This window comes from Leucopleurus acutus (genome assembly GCF_964270905.1).
Source record: "Leucopleurus acutus genome assembly, chromosome: 13".
NCBI lineage: Eukaryota > Metazoa > Chordata > Mammalia > Artiodactyla > Delphinidae > Leucopleurus > Leucopleurus acutus.
Window position 1 is genome coordinate 1,315,145 of NC_139155.1, and position 25,566 is coordinate 1,340,710.

General features: G+C 58.2%; 1 protein-coding gene across 1 annotated transcript in view; it reads right to left on the reverse strand.

Moving 5' to 3' along the window:
- Window positions 1–22,588: 22,588 nt before the first annotated feature.
- The window catches only part of CTDP1 (CTD phosphatase subunit 1), a 40,929-nt gene continuing 37,951 nt past the window's right edge, over window positions 22,589–25,566 (reverse strand). Inside the window, exon 13 of the mRNA XM_082853327.1 lies at window positions 22,589–23,276. Coding sequence (XP_082709453.1) covers window positions 23,135–23,276 — 142 coding nt within the window. The 3' untranslated portion in view covers window positions 22,589–23,134. The remainder of the gene's footprint in view (window positions 23,277–25,566) is intronic.

A 25,566-nucleotide genomic window follows, 5' to 3' on the forward strand; every position in this document is an offset into this window, starting at 1 on the left:
AGCTGGTGGAAAAGCGGTAACTCAACGTTCTCCAAAGAGGAGGACACCCGGGGGCCGGGGCCTCCACTGAGCTGTGCCTCTGGTGCCGACTGCAATCAACTTGCCTCATCGTGGTGCCAGGGACACTCTGCCCCCATCTAGACTGTTCTAGCAACGCACATTTTCTGTTTTCTTTGGGAGACTTAATTGAATGCCTTTCTGAGATAGAAGCAAAACTCATTAGGCATCAGAACTGCTAAGTCTACCAATTTTACAAAAACGAAAAAGAAAGGATAACACGCATGTTCTGCTTAATTTCACTTGGTCGTGACGGAGTAACCGTCAGCACTTTGTTTTAGAAACAGTGCAGTGTGAACTTGCTGGCAGCGGGTGCAAATCCTGTCCATCACTTAGTAGCCTCAGTGCGTCTTTGGCCAAATCACTTAGCTCTCTGTGGGTCACTTTCCTTGTCTATAAAGTGGAAATAACAGTGGAACCTCATTCACTGTTCTGATGCTTAAATGAGTTAGCGCTGGGACACATCTGGGCCATAGCAAACAAAACCAGTTATCATCATTATTTTAGGCGCTTACAGAGCAGAAACAATCTAGAATGTGGTAGGAATGCTGAAACAAGAGACCGAGCACGTCTGCAAACCGAGGAGCTTTGAACTCCGGGCCCGGGGGCCCTTGGGGAGGACATGCAGTCCAACCTCCGCCCGTGGGCCGCCTGGCACCCGCAGATGCGATGGGCACTGTGGGCATCCTTCCACGTGGGCCAACTCCTCTCCCTAAAACCAAGCAAATAGTTCAGCGTGTCGGAGAGGGACAGACCATTCTCAAACTTCCTTTTTAAGCACTCTTCTCGTCTCTCTAAGCCCCTTAACTTCCTTCATTATGTGTGTCTCATTCCCTTTTATTATTTTTACTGCTTTGTTTCTGGACTTCTGAAGGTTTTGCTCTGTATTTCTGATCGTTTTGAAGCCACTGTTAGGCAGCGTCAGTAAGGAGTGAACGCTGCGGATGTTGGACCCTCTGGCAGCCACGTGCCTGGGGGTCCAGCACTGCAGGGATTTTATAAATTCACTACTGGTCCACAGGACGGGAGCCAGGGACAGGGTTGCAAAAGACGGTACCATCAGCCCCAGTAGACTCATCATTGCTCTTTCTGAATAATATTAAATTCATTGCTGTTTGATGCATTTGCATTTTTCGTGTAGCTTCTGTTTTAGGAAAGGAGCAAACATTTACAAAATGTTTTTTGAATGTAATACGTGCTTATTGTTGAAAATTAGTATACCTTCTGTGAAGAATACAAAGGAGAAAATAAGAAATCCCTGTACTTCCCATCTCCACCATTCAAACTTGACCACTGTTACTGTTTAGGACCCATTTTGGTACCAAAACATTTTGGACTTTTTTAATGTAAGAATATATTTTTGTTTGTTTCTATACAAAAATAGCATCATAGTAGCTCCTGGATTTTCACTGGATTTAATAGCAAATGAACATCTTCAGTGTTTTCCAGGCTCCAACATCATTTTAAATGATTGCACAGGATTCCTTCTTGTGGCTGGTACCAAACTGTCACTGAGACTCTGTTGTTTGACATCTATGTTTTCTCCAGTTTTCCACTAATTATAAAATACTTCTGCCAAAACAGCTTTCTAGATATATCTTAACCCACTTTCTTGACTATAGTAGCGTATTAATAAATACTGACTGGTATGTTATTAGTGGAAAATCCTTGCTGTGAGTGAAATCCTTTTCTTGAAGAAATAGAAAGTTTGAATATGCACTTGTTTCTCTCTCTCTCTTTGCAGATAGTAATCCCCGTGTGCAGGGACATTTCTATTTTCGCTTCTTTGTCCTTAGCGTAGATGGGACCTCGCACCCATGTGTGTGTTTGGAAGGTGTTTACTGTGAGTGTGTAAGTGCAGAAGGGTGTGAATACTGTTATGAACGCACACGTCTAATTACATTCTTTACCAGCGTTTTCCAAGTAAGCACTTTTATTCTGGGTACTTAACTAAAATTTTCATGAATTGGCTCCTTTTTGAGACAAGATGATACAGTCCCTCCTCTTTTTGGTAACAGCTTTACTGAGGAAGAATTCAGGTACCGCACAATTCGTGCCCTTCAGGTGTGCGGTTCAGTGGGTTTTAGGATGCGCACAGAGCTGTACAACTGTCACAGTCAGTGACAGAGCACTTTCACCTCCGCGTAAAGAACCCCGGACCCTGGTGACGTGAACCCACTTTCTGTCCTTCTGTCTGTCCACCTGTCCCTTTTGCGTGCAAGGTGCTCAGAGCTCTGTTCAAGAGTCTGTCGGCCTTTCAGACACTTGCATTCTTTTGTTTGTTTATCTGCCTGTTCTTGGCTTTCTTTTTTGCTGTCTCTTCTTGTTCATGTCCATTTCTGACGTGTGTCACCCTTCATCTCTGAGTGCTGCGGGGAACCAGCCCTCTTCCTGTCAGTGGTTCGCTCAGCTGCTACTTGAAAACATTTCTCTTTCTGCCTTTCTGTTCTCTGACTTTTCTTTCTCGGGAGCGTTTCCAGCATTTCACGTGTTCTGGTCACTTTGTAGTTCCCGCAGATGCCCATGATCTGTGCTGCCCCCACCCCCAGGCCACTGGTGGCTGTCCCACCCTGTGTCCACCCCATCCTTCCGCTTTGATGGACCACACGCCCCCCCCCCCCCCGTCACGGGAGGCCGGGCCTTTGAGCTTCCCCAGAATTCCCCCTTTGTTCATCCCTTTCATCGTCCACCCCCGCTCCCCTGCTCTGCATTTCTCTTCTTCCATTTCCTCATCTTACTTCGAGCTCCACACAGGGACACCACCTACTAAAAGGTAGATCGTTTGCCTCAGCGTGTCGTCCAGGAGGCCCTGGGCCTTCTCCTCCTGCCTGTGGTTCAAGAACAGGACGGTGTTTCACTCAGGAGAGAGATGTCCTTCTGAAACGTGTGCATCACTTTAGGGTGGGCTCTGAGGACAGGGGCCTGCGGTGGATTCTTGCCAAGTGTAAGCAACCAGCTTGTCTCCGCGGTTGGGGGGTGGGCGGCGCACACGTTTGAATTCTCTTAACCCCACGCATCTAAGGAGCGAGGCTCTTCCCGGGACTGGGTCCTCCTCTCGTCCTAACGAGCAGACACACTTGTGGTCCAGGCCCGGGGGCCCGGCTCTCCTGCTTTTTATCTGTGAACTTCAGAATCTGTGCCTCAGCGGGCGACTCGTGCAACACTTCTCAACGTGGCTTTTGTTATTATGAGATGCTCGTGATCCCAGAAGCGCAGCAGGGTTTCTACGGGAGCCGCTCATCATTTAATTTAAACCTACAGTGGGATGCAAGGGTCTTGCTGCCTCTCTCAGTTTTGTGCTTATGAATTTAACATGCAGTTTCACTTGTGTCATGCTTCTCGAAAGTGGCCTCAAGTTTGGCGCAGTAACGTTTTAAATTGTTTGAATTGCTTAATCCTGTGCAGAATGCTGAGTAAGGGTCTGGCTGGTTGGGACTTGCTTTTTCCCAAGTTATTGGCCTCAGTGACACTTGGAAGAGAAATACTTCTCTTGCCTTTGTGAATAGGGCAGAGCCCTCGGCGGCTCCAGTGTCACGGGACAGGCCAGTCACCCTCATCCAGTTCAGTAAATTCCCCTTCGCACCCGATCGGTGCCGGGAGTGCTGGGCACTGCAGCCTGAAAGATGCACTGGAACCAGCTAGAAAAACCTCGCTCTGCGGTAGCTGTGCGGTGGGCGGATGGGAAGAGCCTGAATGTTGACGTGCAGGGCTTTTCCGTCCTGGCTCAGCCTATAAATGAGCTTTAAATGTCTCCCCCACAAACGGGAAGCCACTGCGCTCCCCCGGCAAGCTCCGCAGAACGGTGGTGTCTCAGATCACAGAGGCCAGGACAGTGGTGAGAAAGAGACAGAGAGACACAGGGAGAAGCTACAGCTGCCCCGCACCCACGGCACCCACGCACAAGCCCAGACAGAGCGCAGAGCCGTTCTGGGTTCTGGACAAGGCAGTAGCAAGCAGCAGGCCCTTGATGGCCTGCGCTGGAGGTAGGCGCCTTCCTCGGATAGTGATGAATGAATCAGAGGAGGCGCACGGAAGGATTTCCTGCAAGTGATAATAAAAGCGGTGCAGGAGGTGCTCGGAAAAGGGTTAGCAGAATGGTGCGACAAAAATAAACACAGACGCCGAGCAGTGACATCCCAGCCGCCCTTGACCGCACTTTCCTCCGTCCCTCAGAAGGAGGGTGACCATCCCCGTCAGGCCCAAGCGCGGAGCAGGGCTGCCTCCCCGCCCCCCACGCTGCCCTGGCCGGTCAGCCACCTCTTCTCGCTGGGGTGGTGGTTAGAGCTTCCTGCCTGCCCGTACATGCTGCTATCAGGGCCTAAGCTGGGCTCCCCGAGTCCACTCAGGTGCCCGGCTGTCCAGGCGCCGAGGTCAGACCTGCCGGTGGCCTCGCCGCAGATCCCGTCCGTCCATGGTCCCCACTCACGACGCTCGCTCCCTCCTTCGGACGACGGGCTGCCGTTCATCACGCACGTTCTTCCTGCGCTTGCCTTTTAAAAACTCGGGTCCATCTCCCCCAGCACACAGCAAGACCATTGCTTGTAAGAGCGTGTTGCACTTCAGGCAGAAACGCCTGTTTGTTGGCCTTTTTCCTGGGTAAATTTTCAGCCTCGCACCCGTGCTGACATTCATCCCCACGACATCTCGGGTGGGCGCCTCGGTCTGCCTGGTCTTTAATTACCGTCCAAGCGCCGCGTCTCTGGGGCGTTTGGTGGCCTCGGCAGGGCTGCCTGCTCCGTGCTCCCACGCTGGCTTTGGGGTGTTTCTTTGCTGAGGAATAACAAGGCCCGATCCTAATTACAAGGAGTCCCCACGGTTCTGACAACACTTCCATCTGTGGCTGTCCTGCTCGCATCTGCCACAAGAGAACAGAACGCCCACGCTGGTTACACGCGCGAGGCGGAGCTCCTGCCCTGGTTACGAAACAGCAAGTCATCTAGGATTTTCGTGCTTCCTAGCGGGGCTGGGCGTCTGGTCACGCCCCCCTCGGACAAGACGAGGGCCCTGGGCAGCCAGCCCGTGTGTGTGCACGTGTGCGTGCACCCGTGAGGCGTGTGTGTGCGCACGTGTGTGTGCGTGTGCGCCGTGCCGTGACAGGCGCTAGGTGCACGCGCTCAGGGAAGAACACGGAGCTTCACGTGGGAAATGCTGGGGTTCCTTCTGTCCTGATGGCAGCCGCTCCCCTCCGTCCCCCGCCCCTCCGCGCCCCTTCCCAGTCCTGGGGGAGGAAGCCTCCGGGATTCAGGGATGCTGGGCCCGGTGTGGGGTGCAGGGCGGGCCCCTGCACGTGAGCACCCCGCGGACCTCCTGTCCGGGAGCGGCTGAGATGGGACGAGCCCTCCGGAAGGACGGCCCCAGGTGGACCCCGTAAGGAGCAGAGGTGGGCCAGGTGGGCGGGCAGTGGAGTTCCCCTGCTTCCGGGGAAAGTCTGCATCTGCCCCTCCGGCTTGGGGCCCCCCGGGGCCTCGTGGCGAAGGAGCGGGGACACGGGTGGGGGCTACCAGGGCTGTGGCTCTAGGGCGGCGAGGGTGGGGTCAGCCTCTGGGCAGAGTTCGGTCTGTCCTCCCCCCGTGGAGCGCGGATGTCGCCAGGCGCGGAGGAGGGCCCACGTGGTGGCCCGAGGAACAGCCCCAGCCGTCTGGAGAGCTTTTCCTGCACTGGTTAACGGACTGGACCGGGCTCCTGGCCGTGGCCCCGGTGCTGGTGGCCCCTGCTCCCAGCTTCTCTGAGAGTCGAGGTGGCGGCTCTTCACCCCCAGTTTCCCACTGAAAACTAGTAAAGCAGCTCTCTGTTCACCAGAAGGGCTACATTACTTACTCTCAAGGCAGACAGATCTTTAGTGTGAATTTCTAGAAGTAGCAGGTCCCGACCCTATGTCCCGTGACCGGCTTGATGGCGACCTCGGGTCGCGTTTGGTTTCGGGGATGAGAGAGCCCTTCCGGCAGGAGGCTCTTCTCTGTGCCGGGTCCTCTGTGCAGGTGGGGGCGGGGCGCGGGGACGGGGGGCGGGGCACAGCTCAGCCCCATCCCGTGGAGACCGCGACCTCCTCGCGCCTCACGGGGCTGCTTCCTCTGCAGGGGCGGCCGTCCGCTCAGGGTCCAGGGGATGTTTTCATTCGGTTTGTTTGCTTCCTGGGAATAGCGGCTCCTTCCCAAGGGACCAAAATGAAAGTGACAAAAGATAAAAATGTCAACAAACATTTGGAAGAACTGTTTAAGCTCACTTATAAGTAAAAACTGCAAGTTGAAAAGATGCCGCTTTTCCTTATGAAAAGAAATATCTTCCAATGGTCCCAGTCATCCTGTCCTGAAAACCCCTCTGAAGGAAACGGGCTGGAGATGGAGAACCTGAGGATTCCCCAAGGTTTACTCCGGGAAGGCCTAGCCCTGCTTTGACAACGGATCCTTTCACAATTTGGTGAAAACTGAGGATCCAAAGTGCTTTTTCTAACCGTAGACCAGCCGAGCGGAGAAAAAAACGTTCAACAGAGAAAAACCAAACGTGCTGACTGCCTCACATTAAAAAGGGGAGAAGGAAAGAAAACTAATTCTGGTGGAGAATCACGTTTGCCTCCTTACAGGAAACAGTTGTTACATAGGTAAGTGGGCTGGCGCGAGCCCCGCACCTCACTTCCTCTCAGCAAAGGACGTGAGCTGAGGCTTCAGACAGCGTCTCGGGGCCCACGTGTCTCTCTGGTCTGTGCCCTCGGTCTGCTCTTGGCGGGACTGCACCGGAGCCAAGGCCCCGTCGGCTCCAAGGGGAGGGAAGGTTCTGGCAACACTTCCAGGAGGGATCTGGGTGGTTAGGCCCGGGTCACTGCGTCCAGAGGCATGGACTCCCGGCACATCCAGCTGGGACCACGGGGAGGTGAGGGCCAGGGCCTCGCTCCCTCAGCTTCCGGGGCGGGTCGTTCCTGGGGTCCTGTGGCTGAGGTTCAGCACATCCCCGCCCCCGGCGTGAGATGCAGCGCCCCCCACCCATCGTGTCACCCAGGCTCTCCAGCTGCTGCCGAGTGTGCCCGCGGACGGGCGGCAGAGTCACCCCAGTGAGCGCCATCGCGAATTCTGTTAGAATGAAGCGAGGAAATCGCTGTTTCAGAGCTGCAGTCGGTTCTGAGTTGGCTTGGACTTGATCTCAGAGGTCGTTTGGGCCGGCTCTCACTTACAGGTGAGGAAAGGTTACCAATGTCAGAGGTCCTTTGGGCCGCTCTCACTTACAGGTGAGGAAAGGTTACCAATGTCAGAGATCGTTTGGGCCGGCTCTCACTTACAGGTGAGGAAAGGTTACTAATGTCTCAAGTACAACTTAGAGGAACAGATAAGGCAAACGCTGGTTTATTTTCATTGTTTCAGGGCTGACTATTCACTGCAACGAATGGATGTGAACACAGGAGAAAATAGGGGCAGAATGTGTGGCCACATCAGAAGCTGCCCTGTGTGCCCCTCCCGGCTACTCACGGCCCCCCATAGTTTTCTGAAGCCCCAAACCTCAAAAATGGGAGTTGCAGGAGCTAAAAATAGACATGTTCCGCTCACAAATGCAGCCTGTCCCCTCCCTTCTTCCGGCTAAACATCCCAGCTCTGTTACAATGTTTCATAAGCCGCGTGTGCGGCTCTGGATGAAATGCCCCAAGTCCTCCCTCTGGCTCCCAAGCTGTGGGAGTCCAGGGCTGAGCCAGCCCCCGAAGGGGGTCCAGTCGGCTCGAGGCCCGGGGCGGGGGCAGAGGGCGTGTAGCATCCAGGAGCTGTAGCTGAGCGTCTCGAGGGGAACTCGCCCTGCGCGGAGTGGCAGGGGGCACAGTGCCAGTCCTGCGGCCGCAGCCCACACGCCCTTTACCAACAGCGACGCCCTTACCTGGGAGGCTCCCATCTCCTATGCAACTGACCGTTGGATCCACAGAGGAAGCACCTGTTGGTGTGCGTGGACACTGTCCTTAGTTGTATTTTCCATTCTTGTAATTTTTTCTCTCTCATTTATGAACTTTCCTTAATTACCCTCTCGGCGCTGGGTCTGTGCCAGACGCTTGTCATGCAAAGGGTTCCTGTGACCAAGGAGCTTCTGCTCTTGTCAGGGAGACAGACCTGTAGACAGGTGTCAGATGTTATGGTGCAGGTAGACGGGTGTGACTGTGCAGGTAGACATGTGTGACATTGCAGGTGGCCAGGTGTGATGCGCAGGTCAACAGGTGTGACCATGTGGGTAGTCAGGTGTGACTGTGCAGACATTCGGACCACCGGGATTCCCCCCACCTTTGTCACACGCCGGCCTCCAGGGCGGGGAAAGACATCTGTTAGCCGACCCCTGGGAGAGCTGGCCCCTGGCCAGGCAGGAAGTTCTTTGAGGAGTGTCCGGAGGGCCTTTGAGTTTACAAGCAGCGAGCAGTGCGGCTTCCCTTTCATTTGGGCGGGGCCGTGGAGGGGAGGGGAAGTGGCCAGAGACACCCCGGGGCACCCTCCTGCTCCAGCCCTCACTCCCGCTTTGCTGACTCTGCTCTGGCCTATTTTCCGAATGCACCTCTCTCTGCACGTCCACATCTTTCCGCCGCTGCCTCATGATTTCTGACGGTCCTGTGCCCCTTGCTTCACGCTCTCAGAAGTCTCTGGGCGACGCCCAGTACAGCGGTCCTTCTCCCACCTCTGCCCCAGTTACGAAGCAACAACTTGCTGCAAGCGAGGCTCCTCCTGCGTCCTCACCATCCTGGTATCCAAGGAGACAGGCTAACCGGGGTCAGATGTGTCACTGTCGTTAAAGCGCTCCTTGGACGCTGTTTGGACCCGGGCGGGACTGGGCGCTCCTCTGCACCAGGCATTTTCAGGGCCTGTGTGAATGCGCTCGAGGCCTCTGAGTTCCGGCCGCCGCACCAAGTCATCACACCAAGTCCCCGTGGCCACCTGACAGGGGTCGCCGGGTCCCGAAGATCCCAGGACGAAGCCCTCCCGGGCAGGCGAGTCCCTCCCCGGCTCAGCACCGCAGGTCTCACAGAAACTCGGGGCCCGGGGCCCCTCCCGGCTTCCACTCTCAGAGGAGCACGTGTGGTCTGAAAAAGCAGGGTCCACAGAAAACAAAACAAAACAAGAGCTATGGTTTTCTTTACAGACGGCCCCAGGAAGCAGAGATGCTAGAACGTTCTCAACTGGCAGCAGACACAGACTGAACCCCAGGCCCCTGGTGCGGGGCTGCAGGCGGGGACATCACAGGGTGTGATGCTCATGGTCACGGTGCTGGGGTGCAGAGCACAAGGCCCAGACCCTCTCTGGGCTGGGCTTCCTCGGTGGAGAGCAGTTCGCGCCTCCACAGGGAAGAACCCGGCCTGGGGGGAACGGCCCCAGCCGAGCCGCATGTAAGAGTGGGCGCCGGGCTCAGCTTGCCTCCCAGGGGACACGCCCTGGGCGGCTGCCGCGCACAGATCCAGGACGGTGACACTGCCCACCTCCGAGGACCGGGCCCATGGAGGCCCCGAGGTTGGTGCCCCCCCGGGTTCTGCCACGGGCTCCCCCGCTGCCTGCCGCGTCTGTGTCCTTTCTCTGGGACGAAGCACAACCCCGAGCGTGACAGCCTTCTGTGGGCTCGAGTCCGGCCTGCGGGTGGTCTTCTGTGGATGCATCCCCACCCCCGAGCTCCCAGCTGGGACACCGTCGGACGCTGAGAAGGCCTCTGGCCCTGGCACCTCTCGTCCCCCCATCCTCTCCGATGAGGACACATGTAGGGCTCACCCAGCGGTGGGGGGCTGTGTATTTGGATGAAGGGTCAGAAGGGTCATTTCACGACACGACAGGATGGAGCCCGATGGGCCCCGGGTGTCTGGGGGGCGGTGTCCTTGGGGGAGGCCGAGTCTGCAGGACAGAGCAGTGGAGGTGGCTCTGGGACCCTCGTGGAAAGGAGGGACCTGGTGACTCAGACGCTGAGGTCACATCTCCCCCTGTGGCTCTCTGCAGAGTGCTGGACTGGTGGTCTAGGGGACAGGCAATGGGCCTGTCACTGTGGGACGTCAAGTGTGACATCATCACCCACGTGATGTCACAAGCGGAACAGGCACGCTGTGAATGGGCGGTGCTGCCAGGGGCGGGGCAGGGGGCAAGTTAGGCTGGCTGCACGCTCTTTCTACTGCCCTTGGATTCGCTCTCTGCCCATGCGCACCCTCCCTCCCCCAGTGGGGTGGATTCCTACTTATTATCAGAAGTGGGAAAGATAATTGCCAGGCGAGGGATCATAGGTAACAGACAAGGGTGCTGGTTACAAGTTTGCTTTGGGTAGAAAGTTTTACTTGTTTGGCAGCAAGATAACAAGCGTTGACAGGACATCACTTTTTGGAAAGACCTATTTGAAGAACATTGGAAAGGCTTTCTAGACGTTTCCAGCGGCTCTCAGCTGGCCCCCGACTCCCTGTCCAGCTCCGGGCGGAATGGATGGGCTCTAACAGCCAGGCGAGTGATGCCCTGGGCACGCCTCACTTCCTGCAAGGCGTGTCGCTGCACAGGACCTGGGGGGTCTGCTGAGGGCAGGGGAGCAGGTGTGGCATCGGGGCCCAGCTCTGGGCTCAGCCTGCAGCTCCCGGGTGCCTGAGATGGAGCCCCGGGCGCCCCCAACCCCCTCCGGCCCGAGCACGGAGCAGTGAGTCTCCCAGAGTGACCTCACGGGCAGGAATCGGGGTCAGCGTCACAGGAGGGGTGACCAGGGCTGGAAGAGACGAGGGACCAAAGAGGAGAGAGAGGCCAGCCCCTCCCGCCTGCAGCCGCGCGGCCCGGGGGTCCCTAAACCCAGCCGTCCAGCGTGTGAAGCTGTTCTGAAAGGGGCGCTTCTAGGAGAGCGTCGCTTTTTTCAGGTTGACCGTGAACACTCGCTGTCCCCTCGTTTATTCTCGCGAAGGCAGTTTCCAGGGACCCATCAGGGCCGCTCGCTGGGACTGATTCAGCAGGTGAAAGACAGACCCCCGCCTTCAGGGGTCTACAGCGCTGGGGCGTCCGTGGTTGACCCCTCCTTGGTTGGTACGCAGCTCTGGCAACACAATTCGGGAACAGTCACGGCCCTGCAGAGGCTCGGAAGGCAGAGGCCCGGTACTTGAATGGTTACCCCGCTCGCTTATTTTCCTGTATTTGCCGTGGAGTGACTGGAAAATTCCCCATCCCTCAACGCCTACGAGCCAGAGATTACCAGAACCAAAAATAAAAAGATACCCACAGCTTTTCAAAGAGGAGCAGCGAGGTGATTGAAGGCTCCCCCAGGCCTCCTCCACCGGCCCCATCAGGGGCTCTGAGACAGCCAAGCAATTAGAGACAGTTGCTGTTGGGGGAAAAGTACCAAATGCTGCGAGCTTTAAATCCTTCCTTTTGATCAGATTGGACTCTGGCCACTTTATAAAGCTGAACATTTAGATTTTAGAAAGAAACGCAACAGCCCACGGGTTCAAGAGTGATACCAGGTCTTGCAGAAGACAAATGTTACGAAACACATACGGAGAGAAAGATCCCTCATTAGGAACCGTACCCTTCACTGTCTCCACATATAAGCAGCGCCTAATTTAACAACTTCCCAGCGTTATTACCTTCATCACAACAGCAGATGTGCCCAGGAGTCCACGTCCCTACGAGACAAGAGCTTGGTGGGGAGTCCTCATGCCCGGAGGCCTCCACAGGCTTCCCTGGAGGACGACACATCCGCTCCCCCGCAGCTGAGGCTCTGAGACAGAGATCGTACCTGGCTGGTCCTGCCCTCAGGCCCCAAGGAGACCAAGGGGAGGGTGTGGGTCTCAGCTTTCCCAGCGGACGGAGCCTGCTCTGCCCTGGACGGCGTGCAGCCAGAGGGCAGTGTCAGGAGTGGACGCAGAGCCTGCGAGGGGCAGCTCAGCCAATCACAGAGCGTTAGCTTGGACGCAGGGGGCTGCGCACGGGGAAACTCGTGCAGCAGTGCTCTCGGGAGAGGCCCTGGTGCTCGGGGCCTCTGGGGCGGGACGGATCGGTGGCCGTGGGCAGAGGCAGGGCCAAGAAGGTGGCTGCAATCCAAGCCTGGAGCAGTGCCTGTGCTGCGTTCAGCGAGGGGCAGGGGGTGGTCCGCTCAGCTCCGGAACGGGGACGTTTGCCGTTTGATAGACCGCAGGCTGGGTTACGGCCTCGTGGTGATTGTGAGAAACGGGGCCAGAAAGGCCAGCACAACTCAGGCCCAATGGTGGCCGTCCCCGAACCGTCCTGGCAGCACAGTCCAGGCACCTACGTTTCCCCAGATCATTGCTGGGGGGTGAAACCCTGGAGAGCGAGTGTCTGCAGGCTCGGAGCCCCATGGGTTACTCCGCGGTGTGGGGCTGCATATCTCACGCTGTGTAATTACGTAGCCAAATTTCCCCGGGGGGTTCTGTTTACAGAGGGATTTCTGATCATTCTTGAGGTTTGCTTAATATGTGTGTGTGTGTGTAGGTGAGTGTACTGAAAATAGCCGAAAATCTGTAATAAGTTAGAGGAAAGGCAGGCAGGCAGTCCAAGCGACTAGCAGTACGATTTGGGGGAAGTTCTGGACTCTCTCTGGATGTGAAACGAATGGACTGCAGCCGCCCACGTGTGGTCTGCACAGGGTAGGCCTGCACCCCCGGAGCCTGTTGGAGGTTCAGGCTCAGGCTCCGCCCCGACCACGGGTCAGAATCTCCGTTTTATAAGGTCTCAGGCGGCTCATCCGCGCGCAAGCACGTGCCAGAGGCTGGGCCTCCCCATCTCTGAAGTCCGTCCGGCTCTGCATTATTTGATTCTATGGAAAGAAGGAAGGCTCTTAAGAGGCCATAAAGGGACCAGCAGAGAGAGACTCTCTCACCGAAGGGCAGCAGCATAGAGCTGCTGAAGAACCTTCGTGTTTAATGTTTGTGCAGGGCAAGCGCAGGTGGCCCCGTGCAGCAGTGCTGTCATTAAAATTAACGTTTGTGAATTGACCATTTAACATTCGCAACCTGACCATGAAATAACGTATCACAGAGCAAAACGCATCAGTTCCTGACTGCTGTCCTGCTTTGTCTCTTGGGTCACTTGCATTGGGTCTGAAACCAGCCCCAAGTGGGAGTACTTACAGCACGGAGACGGCACATGCCACAGACCCGCCCCAGTGGATCCTGACCCGTTCCCAGTGCCGGGCGTCTGTCTGTCCACAGTCTCGCTGTGAGTGGAGGGAGAAGGCTGCTTCCAGCGAGATGTGGGAACTCCAGGGCCTGGTCTCAGACAGAAGGTGAGCGGGGTCACGGGATCACGTGGAAGCAGCCCGGGGCTCTGCGTGTGCACCTTTTTACTTGGATGTGAGTGACTTTTGCACCAGAAGCCAAAGGGGGCTCACTGTGCCTCAGCAGCAGCTGCAGGACTCTGGCTGCCGGGGCTGGGAGATGGCCGGGTCGCCCCGGGGCAGGCGGAGCCGCTCCTGCCGGGCTGCACCTTGCCCTCCACGGGGCCCGGCCTGCTGAGTGATGACCACTGCAGCGTTCCTCCCCTGGAACCATCCTGCCGCGCTGCGTGGCTGCACCTCCAGTGCCCAGCGCACTGACCAGCACCAAATAAATACGTGTTAAATGTGCGAATGAATAAGAAAGCAACCCCACCGGGAGGGGCTGTCCTGTCCTGTCGCCGGCTCGCTGGTGCCTTCTGACACGCGCGTCAAAGGGCGTGCTGTTGGCGTGAGCAGCGGGCGTTCACGGATGCTCCGTGGGCTGGCGCAGCTGACAGGCGTCGGAGGAATTTTCGGCGAGAGCTCAAAGCCAAGGCTCATGCCCGTTTTCAGGGCCCGCTTGTCCCCCCGCCTGTCACTCGGAGCCAGTGGGATGACTCAGAGGCCCAGAGGGTCTGACCAGGACACGCTTTGCACCGCGGAGGAAGGTTCATGGACCGGGATGGGGGGGGCCTGCCCCCCAGGCTCTGCGCTTGGGCCGGGTCCAGGCACCGTTCTCCTTCCGATGCACATATGTGTTTACAGCGGAAGAAACGCAAACAAAAGTTCAGTTCATGCGCGTGTGGGTTCCATGTTTATATTTTTCTGTTGCAGAAATGAAACTCCTGCTGAATGTGTTATACGTACATATAGATAAATAAATCATAAATGCACGGCTTGTGTTGTCCCCAGCGTGTTTTTATATTTTATCTTTCTGACGTTTGAACAGTGGACAGGAAGGAGCCCCTACGGTGGTTCTTCTAGAGCTCAGATTTTCCTTTTTCCTCGTGTGCTCTGTGTAGAGATTTCCCCTGAGCATCGCTGGGCAGCTGAGGCCCCGTTGCAGGATCACAAGCTGCTCCCGGGTCAGGCGGAGTCCAAGGGGCCCGAGGGGCTGCCGCGCCGGGTCTGCGGCTCACAGATCAGAGAAGGTGGAGGTCAGTGAAAGCTGCTGTCCCGCAAAGCCTCTTAAATGGGAAAGCGCAGGCTCCGCGTCAAGGTGACAAGGAAGTCCCCTGGGCCCAACGGGCAGCTGAGTAACTGTCAGTGGAAGCGAAACTGAGAAGCACAGGCTTGTGAAATGAGCCAGCGGGTCTCCTGGAAGCCGGGTGCAGACAGGAGGGGCCGGCGAGGCTCCAGGGCACGGAGGCTGCCGTCCAGGGAGCAGCCCTCGCCCCCCGCCGGCTGCAGAGACCCCAGACCACGCTAACAGAAGTGAGGCTCCCCCGGCCCTTCTGGACACCACACACGTGTCCCTCTAGAAGCGTGGCCTGGCTTCCGCGGTGGGGACCACGACCAGGAGGTCGGCTACGGGCGGAGGCCGAGGAACGGGGTGTGAGGGGCGGCCTGCGGAGAGGTCAGCCAGGAGGGGAGGGGCCGCAGGAAGCGGTCAGCACGGAGAGGCAGGCAGAGTGGGCTCTGACCTCTGCGGCGCAGGCTTCGCTGGGTTTTCTCTCCGGCATAGCCGAATATTTTTGTGTCCTCAGGACACCCCCCCCCGAAGGCGTTAGAGGCTCGACGGCGTGTTTGATGCTGGTCACCAGGCACTGGTCTGACTCTGCGTCCTGTGTGCCTGCCTATCCTTCCGGAAGTTTCAGGGCCCCCTTGTTACTCCTTTGATGATCCTGTTTCCAGAGCCGGCTGTGCAGGGACCAGACTCTGAGGTTGCCATGTCCGTCCTCGGGGAGGGGCGTCCACCAGGGCCGCCAGTTTTCAAGCCCTCGCGCGCCTTGGCCTTGCAGGCCCCGATTTTAATCCCGCCTTAATCTCGTTCAGTATATTCCGCCCACTTTGCTCTCACCACTAAGGCACGTGGGGCGAAGCCGGGCCCAGGCCGTCTGTCCCAGCAGTGAGGGCTCTTGGAGGTGAGTGAGAAGCCCGTGTCTCCCCTCCTCTGGGTGTCCCGAGGCCCCGCTGACTCTTGCCGTCATCGCCCGGGAGGTCCTCCTCATGGCCGAGTCCTCCGTGGTTCCGAGCACGCCCTGGAATTCTCAAAGGCGCAGTTGTCAGGGCCCACCTCGTCACGTCGCACGGGCTCTCTTTCTCCAGGGCGCGGCGTGTGGGACAGGTCTCTGCACTTTCGCGGCATTGCATCTTTAGCGTCTTCACCCGGGACTGGTCCTCACAGCCGCGGAGCTTGCCTTCTGCCTAGAGCAGGTGCTGCCGGTTCCAGGGTCGCTCGGGCGCCCACCACGCGGACAGCTGGACCCGCCCTGCGGATGGAGGGCCTGGCCCGACGTTCAGGAAATCTTGCAGTGTACGGCTTGCTTGTTCACTCATGCCGCTCACCGAGGGGTGAGGGTTAAAACAACACAGACAAACCGAAAAGGGATTTAGAACCTCCTCTACGTAGCTCGGCTATTAGGAGGTGTAACGTAGCTCGGCTATTAGGAGGTGTAACGTAGCTCGGCTATTAGGAGGTGTAACGTAGCTCGGCTATTAGGAGGTGTAACGTAGCTCGGCTATTAGGAGGTGTAATGTAGCTCGGCTATTAGGAGGTGAAGTCTAGTTTTCCCCGATCAAAGCAACTACGACCGCTCGTTCCTTCACTTGGACGGTATTGCTGAGGCTCTCCTGGGTGCTGGAGGCCAGCACTGTCTTTTAGCCCGTGTGTTGCTGTGGTAACCGCCACCAGCCGGCCGCGCCGCGGCCCAGCCCACCCCCGAGTGCGCCCAGACCTTGGGTGGCAGGGCCTCAGGGGCCCGTGGCTGCTAGAGGCCCCCGGACAGTGGGCTGGGCCTCAAGGCCCCCTATGTGGCAAAAACCAGAGCAGTAACTGTGGTTAAGACCATCCATGGAGGCTAAAATTGGTGCAGAAGCTCCGCGATGGGCAGGGTAACTGCAGGTCTCAGAAACTGTTGAAAGCGGAGTAGAAAGCTGGCTGCCGCTGCTCTGACTGCAGTCCCGACACAGGCTGACCGGCGCCCCCAGGCGTGGTCCCGGGAACCTGAGAAAAGCCCACCTTGAGGGACCGTCCGGGAATCCCTGGCTGTGCTCGTCGAAAGGTCTGGGTCGTGACAGAAAAAGACTGAGGACCTGGAGGGGATGAGGGGGCCTGACGACCGAGGAAACACCGGAGCCGGGCCAGACCGGGGGGCAGACAGGGGACCCTAGGGGACAAGCTTGTCCCTAGGGTGTCAGGCGGCCGGGCCGCCGGCACAAGCTCCTCGCCCACTGACCCCGGTGACACACAGCCATGGGCCGCCAGGGCCCCGCGGGGACAGCACGAGCAGGTGCTGGTAGCTGGGGACACAGCCCGCTGCCCACACCCAGCCTGGTTCTTCCGAGTGGATCACGTCGGCTGGGGGTGGTGATCGAACTCGACCCGCCCTCCCAGGCTTTCAATCCCAGAGTTCACGCCCTTGCGTCGCCCGGCGAGATCGGCTCTGTGTGGGCCCGGGTGAGGGTTTGTTTTCTTCCCGAGGTGCTCCTTGTAGGCGCTCTGGGTGTGGGCGCTGACAGCGCGGGCGCTGTGTTCTCTCCAGTCACTAAGTGCAGGTTGCGACACCCTGGACGGACGAGCCACTTACGACATTGCATTGACGAGAAACGCTCGTCAAGACCAACACCTGTTATGCTGAGCGCTGGTCTCCCCTGGGTTTGCATTTTCGCATCAAGTGACTCTTTCAGCAAAGGAAAAGATGGGGTCTCTCGTTTTTTTTTTCGGTGCTGAAAGTACCTATCAGGGTATTAAGTCAGTGATGTTTCAAGCATTGCTATTCCCGTTGCTGTTCTGATCACTTACTTATTTAGCAGGAAGCCCTTTCCTCGCACTGGGTCCTGTGTGCAGACCTGCACGTGAGCCGACAGAAGGGCAGCGGGTCCTTTCCGGAAGGGCACAAGCCGGGCCACCGCTGGGGTCCCAGCAAGGCGCCGTCCAGGACCCATCGGTCCAGCCGACACCCTCCCCGAAGCCAGAGGCTCCCTTTTTGCCGTCGCTGCCATTCTCAGACGCTCGACAGACGGGAGCAGCCACTGCGCCCGCCAGGTGCTCGCGGAGGCGCCTTGGGGCGGCACCGAGTCCCGGGAGGGAAGCAGGGCCGGGAGCCATGGGGGGCGGGGGGAGGACACGGATGCTCTTCGCTGCCGGGAACCCGCTGGATCTGGAGCAGCAGCAGGTCGCTGGGTGCTGCCTGGGCCCCGGCGGGCGCCACTCAGGGCTCAGACGGGGGCTCCCGCGTCACTTCATCGGGGGGCACGGGCGGAGCCGCTTCCGGGAGCTGGGCTCCTTTCTTCCCGGGGGCCCGTGGCTTCACTTTGCTTCTAACGATAAAGCGGCTGTGGACTGGCCCCCCTCGTCCCGAGGGAACAGAATCCACGACACACTTGCTGTCGGAGTGAGTCTCGGAGCAGCGGGGTTCGGTGCTCGCCGTGCCGGTCGAGCTGGCGGCTCTCTTGGGACAGAGAGGAACCAGGGCCACACGTTAATCTCAGCCCAGAGGCGGGGGGCTGCCTCTTCTCACGAAGTCCACGAGGAAACCCTGGGGCGCCTGGGGGCATCACCGTGGGCAAGGAGGGGCTGCCGGCTCCGCAGCCCCGGGTCTTTACCCCGGGACCCTCCAGGGGTCAGAGGCGGAGCTGCCCGCAGAGTCCGGGGTGGCCCCTGGAGACCCTGGTCCAGAGGCGGCGGGCGGTGCCCTCCTCTCCTGCCCCGCATGCCCCCGCGCCCTGCCCCCCACCCCCAGCGGCTCCCGCCTCCCCGAGGGCGAGCGGGATGGCGCCCCTCGGCTTTGAGCTGTTTCCTTCTCAGCAGACGTGACGATGGCGGCCGAGTGCTGGGCGACAGCTCCACCCCCAGAGATGCAGCTGGACGGAACCTGCCTCTCCCCAGCGGCCGGGGCCTCTGCAGAGGGCAGGGGAGAGGCCGAGACCCTGACGGGCTCTGAGGGGGCCCCTCACGGGGCGAGCAGGTCGGGGCCCCCAGACTTCACGGGGGGCTCTCTCTGCAGGGCTGACCCAACCTGTCACGGCCCCTCGTCCCCCGTGGCGTGAGCCAGGGGTCCTGACCGTGATCTCTGCAGCACACACAGGAAGCCAGGACGTCCCCAACCTCAAATCCAGGCCGACTTTTCTGGAGCACTGTCGTCCCGGGGGAGACAGAGAGCCTGGAAGCAGCTGCCCACAGAGTGCTGTGGAACTCGGTCCAGCCTCTCGGGTGACACGACACATGGTGACCTTGTCAACTCGTGTTGCTGCTCGGAGCTCAGACTCCAAGGCCAGGTCCTTAGGGGCCTTCGTCTCTGCACAGATGGTCCCTGGTTGGTGCCAGGACGCGGCGGGCGCTCAGCTGTTAGGTCAGAGCCCGCGGGAGACCATCTCCCGTGGATGCGGCACCAGTCAACCCTGAACGGTGGCGTGTGCGTGCACGCACACCGTGTGTGCACACGTGTGCTCCCACATGTACGTGTGCGTGTGCCTGGGGGGGGGTCACACGCTCAGCAGGGCTAAGCGAGCACTACAGTGGGTCCAGCGTGGGCCACAGACATTGCTGACCTCAGGCCCCAGGGGCCCCTGGGAGGAAGCCGACAAGGCGGGCCAGCCCAGCTGCCCACCTGGGGTCTGGGACGCTTGGGGCCTGGGTCTGCAGCCTGGGGTGCAGGACCAACCGAACCATCCTTTCACTACAAAGCAACCGGCCTTGTTCTGTGCATCTCTAAAACTCAGACCGAGCGACTTTATTCATGTTGTTGTCATTTTTTATTACAGAAAATTCCAAACACATACAAAGCAGGCAGGACTCAAGCTTCTCCAGTGAAAACTGCACTGACCTTGCTCCCCTCCAAGCCTCCGCCCGCCCGCTGTGCCTCGTACTGTTCCAGTGCAGACCCCGGACATCGTGCCATTGCATCATAAATCCCTCAGTACATCCTCTTAGAAAGGGGGCTCCTAAGAGCTACACTTCACCTAAAATAAGTGAATATTCATTAATATCACACGTGTTCATGTTTAAATTGCCTGTTGTCACGCTGTGTCTGTTACTTTCAGTTTGTGTGAATTAGGACCCAAACAAGCCCACGCGCTGGGATTGGCGGGCGTGCTTGCCTTTAATCAATAGGTTCCCCTCCATCTCTTCTGCTTTTCTCGCTAATTATCTTTAGAAGAAGCCAGGTTGTCTCACGGAGCCTCCAGCAGCCTGCCTTTTGCATATGCTGGATATCGACGACGAAAAGACATGGAGGAGACGAGGAGACGTAAACGCGTGTTGCTAAGTGAAAGAAGCCCATCTGAAACGGCTGAACACTGTGTGTCCAACTACAGGACATTCTGGAAAAGACAAAACTGTGGACCCGGTGAGCAGATCAGTGGTGCCGGGGGCTGGGGGAGGGAGATACGGGGGAGCACAGAGGATGTTTACGGCAGTGAAAACACTCCGTACGACCCCATGATGGTGGATACGTGTCATTGCACACCTGTCCAAACCCATAGAATGTACAACACCCAGAGTGAATTTTAACATAAACTGTGGACTGTGGGTGATGATGTATGGACATAGGTGCCTCAGTTGTAACATGTCCCGTCTGGTGGGGGTGTTGATAGTGGGGAAGACCGTGCACGGGCCAGGAGGGTGCGCAGGAAGGATCCACACCTCCCCCTCGACGGTGCTCCAGCCTTACGCTGCTCGAAAAACTAAATTCTACTAAAACAGTACGCATAGGAAACTAAAACAATGCATTGAAATGCTAATGTGGTTAGATTTGGTGGCAGGATTATAGCAATTTTTCTTCCTCATCTTCGATGGGGTCTATGTTAAAATTTCACAATTAGATTCCTTTTAAAAAGCCAGGCTCATGACCACAGGAAAGGACTAAACGCTGAATGCGACTGTCACCTCTTGGTGGGGTGATGAACGGCCTGCTTCCTTTGTTGTACTTGAACATTTTTCCACCTGCGCAGCACTTTCAAAATGGAAAAGCTTTATGTAAAGACCAGGCTGCAGCTCTGAACGTGTGTGCGTACACACATGTGCACACGTGTACATGCGCACGCTCAGCAGTCCACACGGGATTGAATCTGACTTTGAGAATACAAGGCGTGTACCCTGAAGCTGGCCCTTGTGGCGCACGAGTGGGTGGCTCTGGTCATCCTCCAGGCTCTTCTGCTCGCGTGGGGCAGCCCGGGTCCTTGCAGGGAACACCAGTGCCCCCGCCCTGACACCTGGGCAGCCCCCGGCCCTGACTCGGGTTTCCGCGTGGGGTGGGCCCACAGACGGGTCGGACTCACACGACAGGTGTCCCCACGTCACAGCTTCACGGTTGTTTTAAAAACGTGAAAAAACATGAAAAACTCAGACGGGACATGAGATCCACCCACGCTTACACAAAATTCCAACATTGCGCTTCTCAAGGAAGAGGGTAAAATTTCACATTTCCAGCGTCACAGACTTCTGAGTGTTTGTAAAAAGTGGCTTCAATTTATGATCTGCTCGTGCAAAGATTTCTCGTGGACCGAAGGGATTCCCTCCCAATTCCTGGTTGTGAATTTTCAGACAGCTGTCTTAAGCGTAAAGCCTGACGTTTAAGTTCCGTTCAGGATGGCAAGTTCAAGCTTCCTATTAAAATTTCCAGAAAAGATGTCACTTGGAGGAGTTGCACAAATTACCCAGCATCTCCCTGACTTGAGCGCACTTCTCTCTGTGAGGCAGCACGCAGGTCCCCCAGGCAACCCTCCCCCAAAGGTGGTATCACCTCCTCAGGAGGCTCAAGGGGCCCCGGGGACCTTCGGTGCCACCTCGGCCCCCGGGACGGCTCAGCATGCCAAGCACAGGCCACGGAGAACAAGGCTGCAAGGAGATGTGTAACTACCCCAGCCCTCTAAGGGATATCCACCCGAGGCGCTGTGTCGGGTTTCAGCGGGAAACCTTGAGATCAGTCACGTTCCCAGTTCTGTCTTCTCCGTTCCTGCCCTAGTACAGACCCATCAGAGGGGCCTCCCCCTTGCTGCTCCCCAGGAATGGTTCTGACCGGGAATCCTGGAGCCTCACAGTGCTGTTGTGGAGACTGGCAAGTACACGAAGGTACACTCACCTTGGTGAGGAAACTAGGCGGGGACTGTGCCTAGATTCTTGACGTCTGCCGGCCCACACCTGTCCCATGTGCATCGTGATTCCCACTCTGCCCCCCACCCCCATCATCCGGAGGGTGGGTGGCATCTGACCATCAAAGAGAGGACAAACCATGGGAGGAGGATTCAAGTTCCCAATGACACCTGAGCGTTTGGTGAACACCTGGATCCAGCCGTACCTGAAGCTCCACCCCACTTCTCAGACAAGCCAGTGGGTAGATACAGGAAGACAAGCCCACTGGAGCTGCGGCTCTTACCTGCAACTGAAGAGTGTGAACAGGACACAGCCTGAGCCCAACACTCACTTTTAATCCAGTAATTAGCCCAGAAAATGCAAAGAAGAACGTTTGCTGTGTGCTGATCTAGAGTTGGAAGGGGGCACACCTTCTGTGTCTTGGTGACCCGGCAGCCCAGGGGCTGCCCCTCCACACAACAGGAATGCAGCATCTCAGGCACACCCCGGGCTCTGCTCCCTCCACCTGCAGCCTGACCTGGAGGGATCACGCAGGAAGGACCAAGGGGCTGTCTCAGAGGAGGCACGAAGGCAAGTTCACCAGCGTTACCGCCCAGGGGTCTCAGGTCAGCGGTACTGGGTGGGATCTTCCTGGGGCTGCCCGAGCACACAGGGCCTGTGGGTGAGACCTGGGACCCCAGGGGTGGGACCACGCGTGGCCATGCTGTCTGGCTGACACACCGAATACGATGTTTCACACCCTGTCAGCACTGAGCTCCCAGGTCAGAATCGCCTCTGGTTTCCTTGGGTGTCTTGGGTCAAATTATCATAAATCTAGTGAGTAGAAACACCACCGGTCCTTGGCATTCCTAAAGCTTTGGTGCAGTAAGGGACAGACGAACAGCCACGGACCGGCTTGAGAGGGTCATCTGCTTTTCTGTTTCAGCGTCCAAGGCCCTGGTCATTCACCCAGGAATCGGCCCCGTGAGCGCCCTGGAGGGGAGCGTGACAGGGCAGCTCACCCACGCACGTGGCGCGAGAGCTGGATCCCGTGACGAGGGAACGGGGCAGAGCAGAAGGCTTACAAAAGGGACTTTTATTAAAGGAAAGAAAAATCTGTTTGGTGGGTCACGTATGAAATAGATATACAAAACTTTACATGCCCGCGAGGGCAGGGCCCGTTGTCCCGGCGCCCGCGGGAGCTGCAGGGCCCTGGGGGCAGCTGGGGGCCCCAGGCCTGTCCTCGTCACACGCCGATGCACGGCCTTGCTTGAAACCTGTGCATGTTCTGGTAGCTTCAGTCGTGAAAAAGCAGGCGGATGCTGGGCTGCCGCCGCCTCAGCCCTCTGTCTGGTCGGACGCCCAGCCTTCACCCTAAGCAATGTGCTGCCTAGTTAAAGGAAAAACACCTCCCCACACCCCCCGTCTTCCTGATAAAAAGCGCCAACTCCAGTCCCGCTGTGCGGCTCTGCTGGGCTCACCCAGGATCTCTGGCATGGCCGCGTTCCCTGCCCCGCTGTCCTTAACAAGTAGGCTTTCTTGTAGTGAAACTTCTAAAAACACCTCTTTCTGCAAAACAGTGTGTTTCTGCAGGTGGAGCTCTGCAAACAGACATGTCCCTCTGGAGGAGGGGCAGCTCCCGGGACGGAGGTGAGTCGAGTGCACGCCCCGCGGTCACATGAGGTCGCCAAGCTCGGCCTCCAGCGCGGCCGCCATCTCGTCCGCCTCCGAGCTGCCCCCCTCCTCGTCCTCGCAGCTGGACGCTCCGCTGGACTCGCTGGCTGCGTCCTCTTCGTTCAGCTTCCTCTTGTGGCCCCTGCAAGGAAAGCACACGCACCGTGAGATGCTCGTGGCACACACGCTCCCCGGCCCCTCGGCCGCCAGCCCCCATGCTTCCGGAACAGCCCTGACAGCACAGGCTGGGCACCAAGGCAGCCTCTGTCTCCGGCAGGTAACGAAATACCCAGGACGTGTGCGGGCGGGAGAGGGAGGGGCCCGGAGCTAGCTGCCGCTGGGAAGGGAGGCGGGGACAGCTGCCAGCAGACAGGTGTATGTTTTACATTCAGGTCTATGAAATCTATTTTGAGTTAACCGCTGAGTACATTTCTGACTGTGGGCTACGATTAATTATTCTGCATTTGGACATCAATAGTTCACAGCTGTTGTCGCACCATTTATCGAAAAGTTACGTAGGAATATATATACGCCCCCCCCAGCAACTACTATGGTTTGGGGAAACCTTCTGAAGGGAAGAAACCCCCCAAAAGATTTACCTCTTAGAGACACAAAAGGCATCTCAAGCAGTCACAGACACACACGAGACTGGGAAAATGACGTGCAAGACTATGACGTCTGTAACCTAAGACCTATAATACACACAGACATTTCTACAACAGACAAGGAGTAACCTAGTTGTGAGAAACGCTCCTCAAACAGAAGAGGGCAGTTGGCAGAAAAAAGGGCCAACGAACACCAAAAAAGATACTGCGACGTAATCTGAAAAGCGAATCAAGGTGCCTGTCAGGGAGCACACTCAGCGTCCAGGCTGGCGGAAGTCAGGAGAGGGACCCCGGCCCCGGAGGGAGCGCGTGACCCGCGACCCAGCGCCGCCCCTGCCCAGCCGCTGCGGCCTGGCTCGGCAGCACACGCGGCTGGAAGGGAAAGTAAACCCGAAAGAAACCCCTCCTCTCCGGTCCCGGCGGCACCGGGAGGAGGTCGGTGCAGGAAGGGGGCGCGGATGGGAAGCGACCCGGCGGCTGGGAGGGCGCCAGGGTCTGGACAAGAGGACGGAGCCGTGTGGACCCTGTGATGCGCTTTCAGGACAAACACTGACCAAGGTGGCTGCTGGAGCACAGCCACGCTGGGACACGGCGCCCGGGCCTCGCCAGCTCGAGCCAAATCTGAGCAGACATGCGGCCCAAGGGTCCAGCCCCTCAGACACACTGCAGGGTTAGCTCTGGATCTGCGAGAGATGGTGGAACCAAGGATGGTGTTAAGCGTTAAGCGTAATTCATCTGAGGCGCTCGCACGATTCCCCTTCGCTGAGCGAACGCAACGGATAAACTGAGAAACGACGTGCAGACGGAACAGCTGAGAGACTGCTTTCTCCTAACCCCAACGACACCCCCGCTCCGCGGGCAGCGCCCAGCACCGCCTCCCAGGGACAGAGCTGGGCGGTCGCGTGTGTGTGCGCGTGTGCAGCGGTAACACACACGAGAGCAGAGCAGAGTCAGCCCCAGGCCGGAGCTGTGCTCAGCTGCGGGTGGCGGGCAGAGGGGGCTGGACCCCACCTTCCAGGCCCCCACTTGTGGCTGCACCGCCGGCGGCGCTGAGAGCACGTGGGGACGTGGTCTGTCCTCGAGGCTCCTCCCCGACCGCCCTCCACCTCCGGGGTGTCCCGCCTCCTGGGTGTCCCTGGGGCGGGTGCCGCGCGTGCTGTAAAGCAGATCCCCGTCTTCCGGTCACCGAGGGGACGAGCTTCCAGGAAGTAGCAAATCCAAGGGCAAAGAGGAGGTGTTCCCGTGACTGGTGAGGAAGCCCCCGGGTCCAGGAAGGGCCGGGCCCTCTGCCTGCCTACAGAGACCCTCACGCACCCCGAGCTGCTGCAACAAGGAAGCCGAGGCTGAGTCAGTGGACGGCACCCGGCTGCGTCGGCCGGGATTGGTGCTCTCCTGCGGGGACGGCTCCACAGGTGGCACGGGGGGCCTGGGAGGGACCCCGGGGCACGAGAAGTACAGGCCCCTAGGAGGCTGATCCCGGGGCGTCCTGTTGATAAAACCTCCTGCACTGCCCTTGGAGACCCCGCTGCAGGGCAGCCTTTTGGGACAGAACGGGCTGCACAGGGTGTCCCCCCCACCACCAGGGCGATGCCAGCTAACAGCTAGGCAGGACCCCACGGCTGTCGCAGCTTCTGTGCAGAGAGACAAATGTCGACTGTGCTGAGCCCGGCTGGTCCTGCGGGAGAGACCCTGGGACCTCGGTGTCCGCTCGTGCGGCCGTGTCCGGGGGCCTGGGGACCAGGGTTGGGGGCCGCAGCGGCAGTGCCTTGTGCTGGGAAGAGCAAAACCTGCAGTCTCGGTTAAACAATGTTTGGAGTATTCCTATAT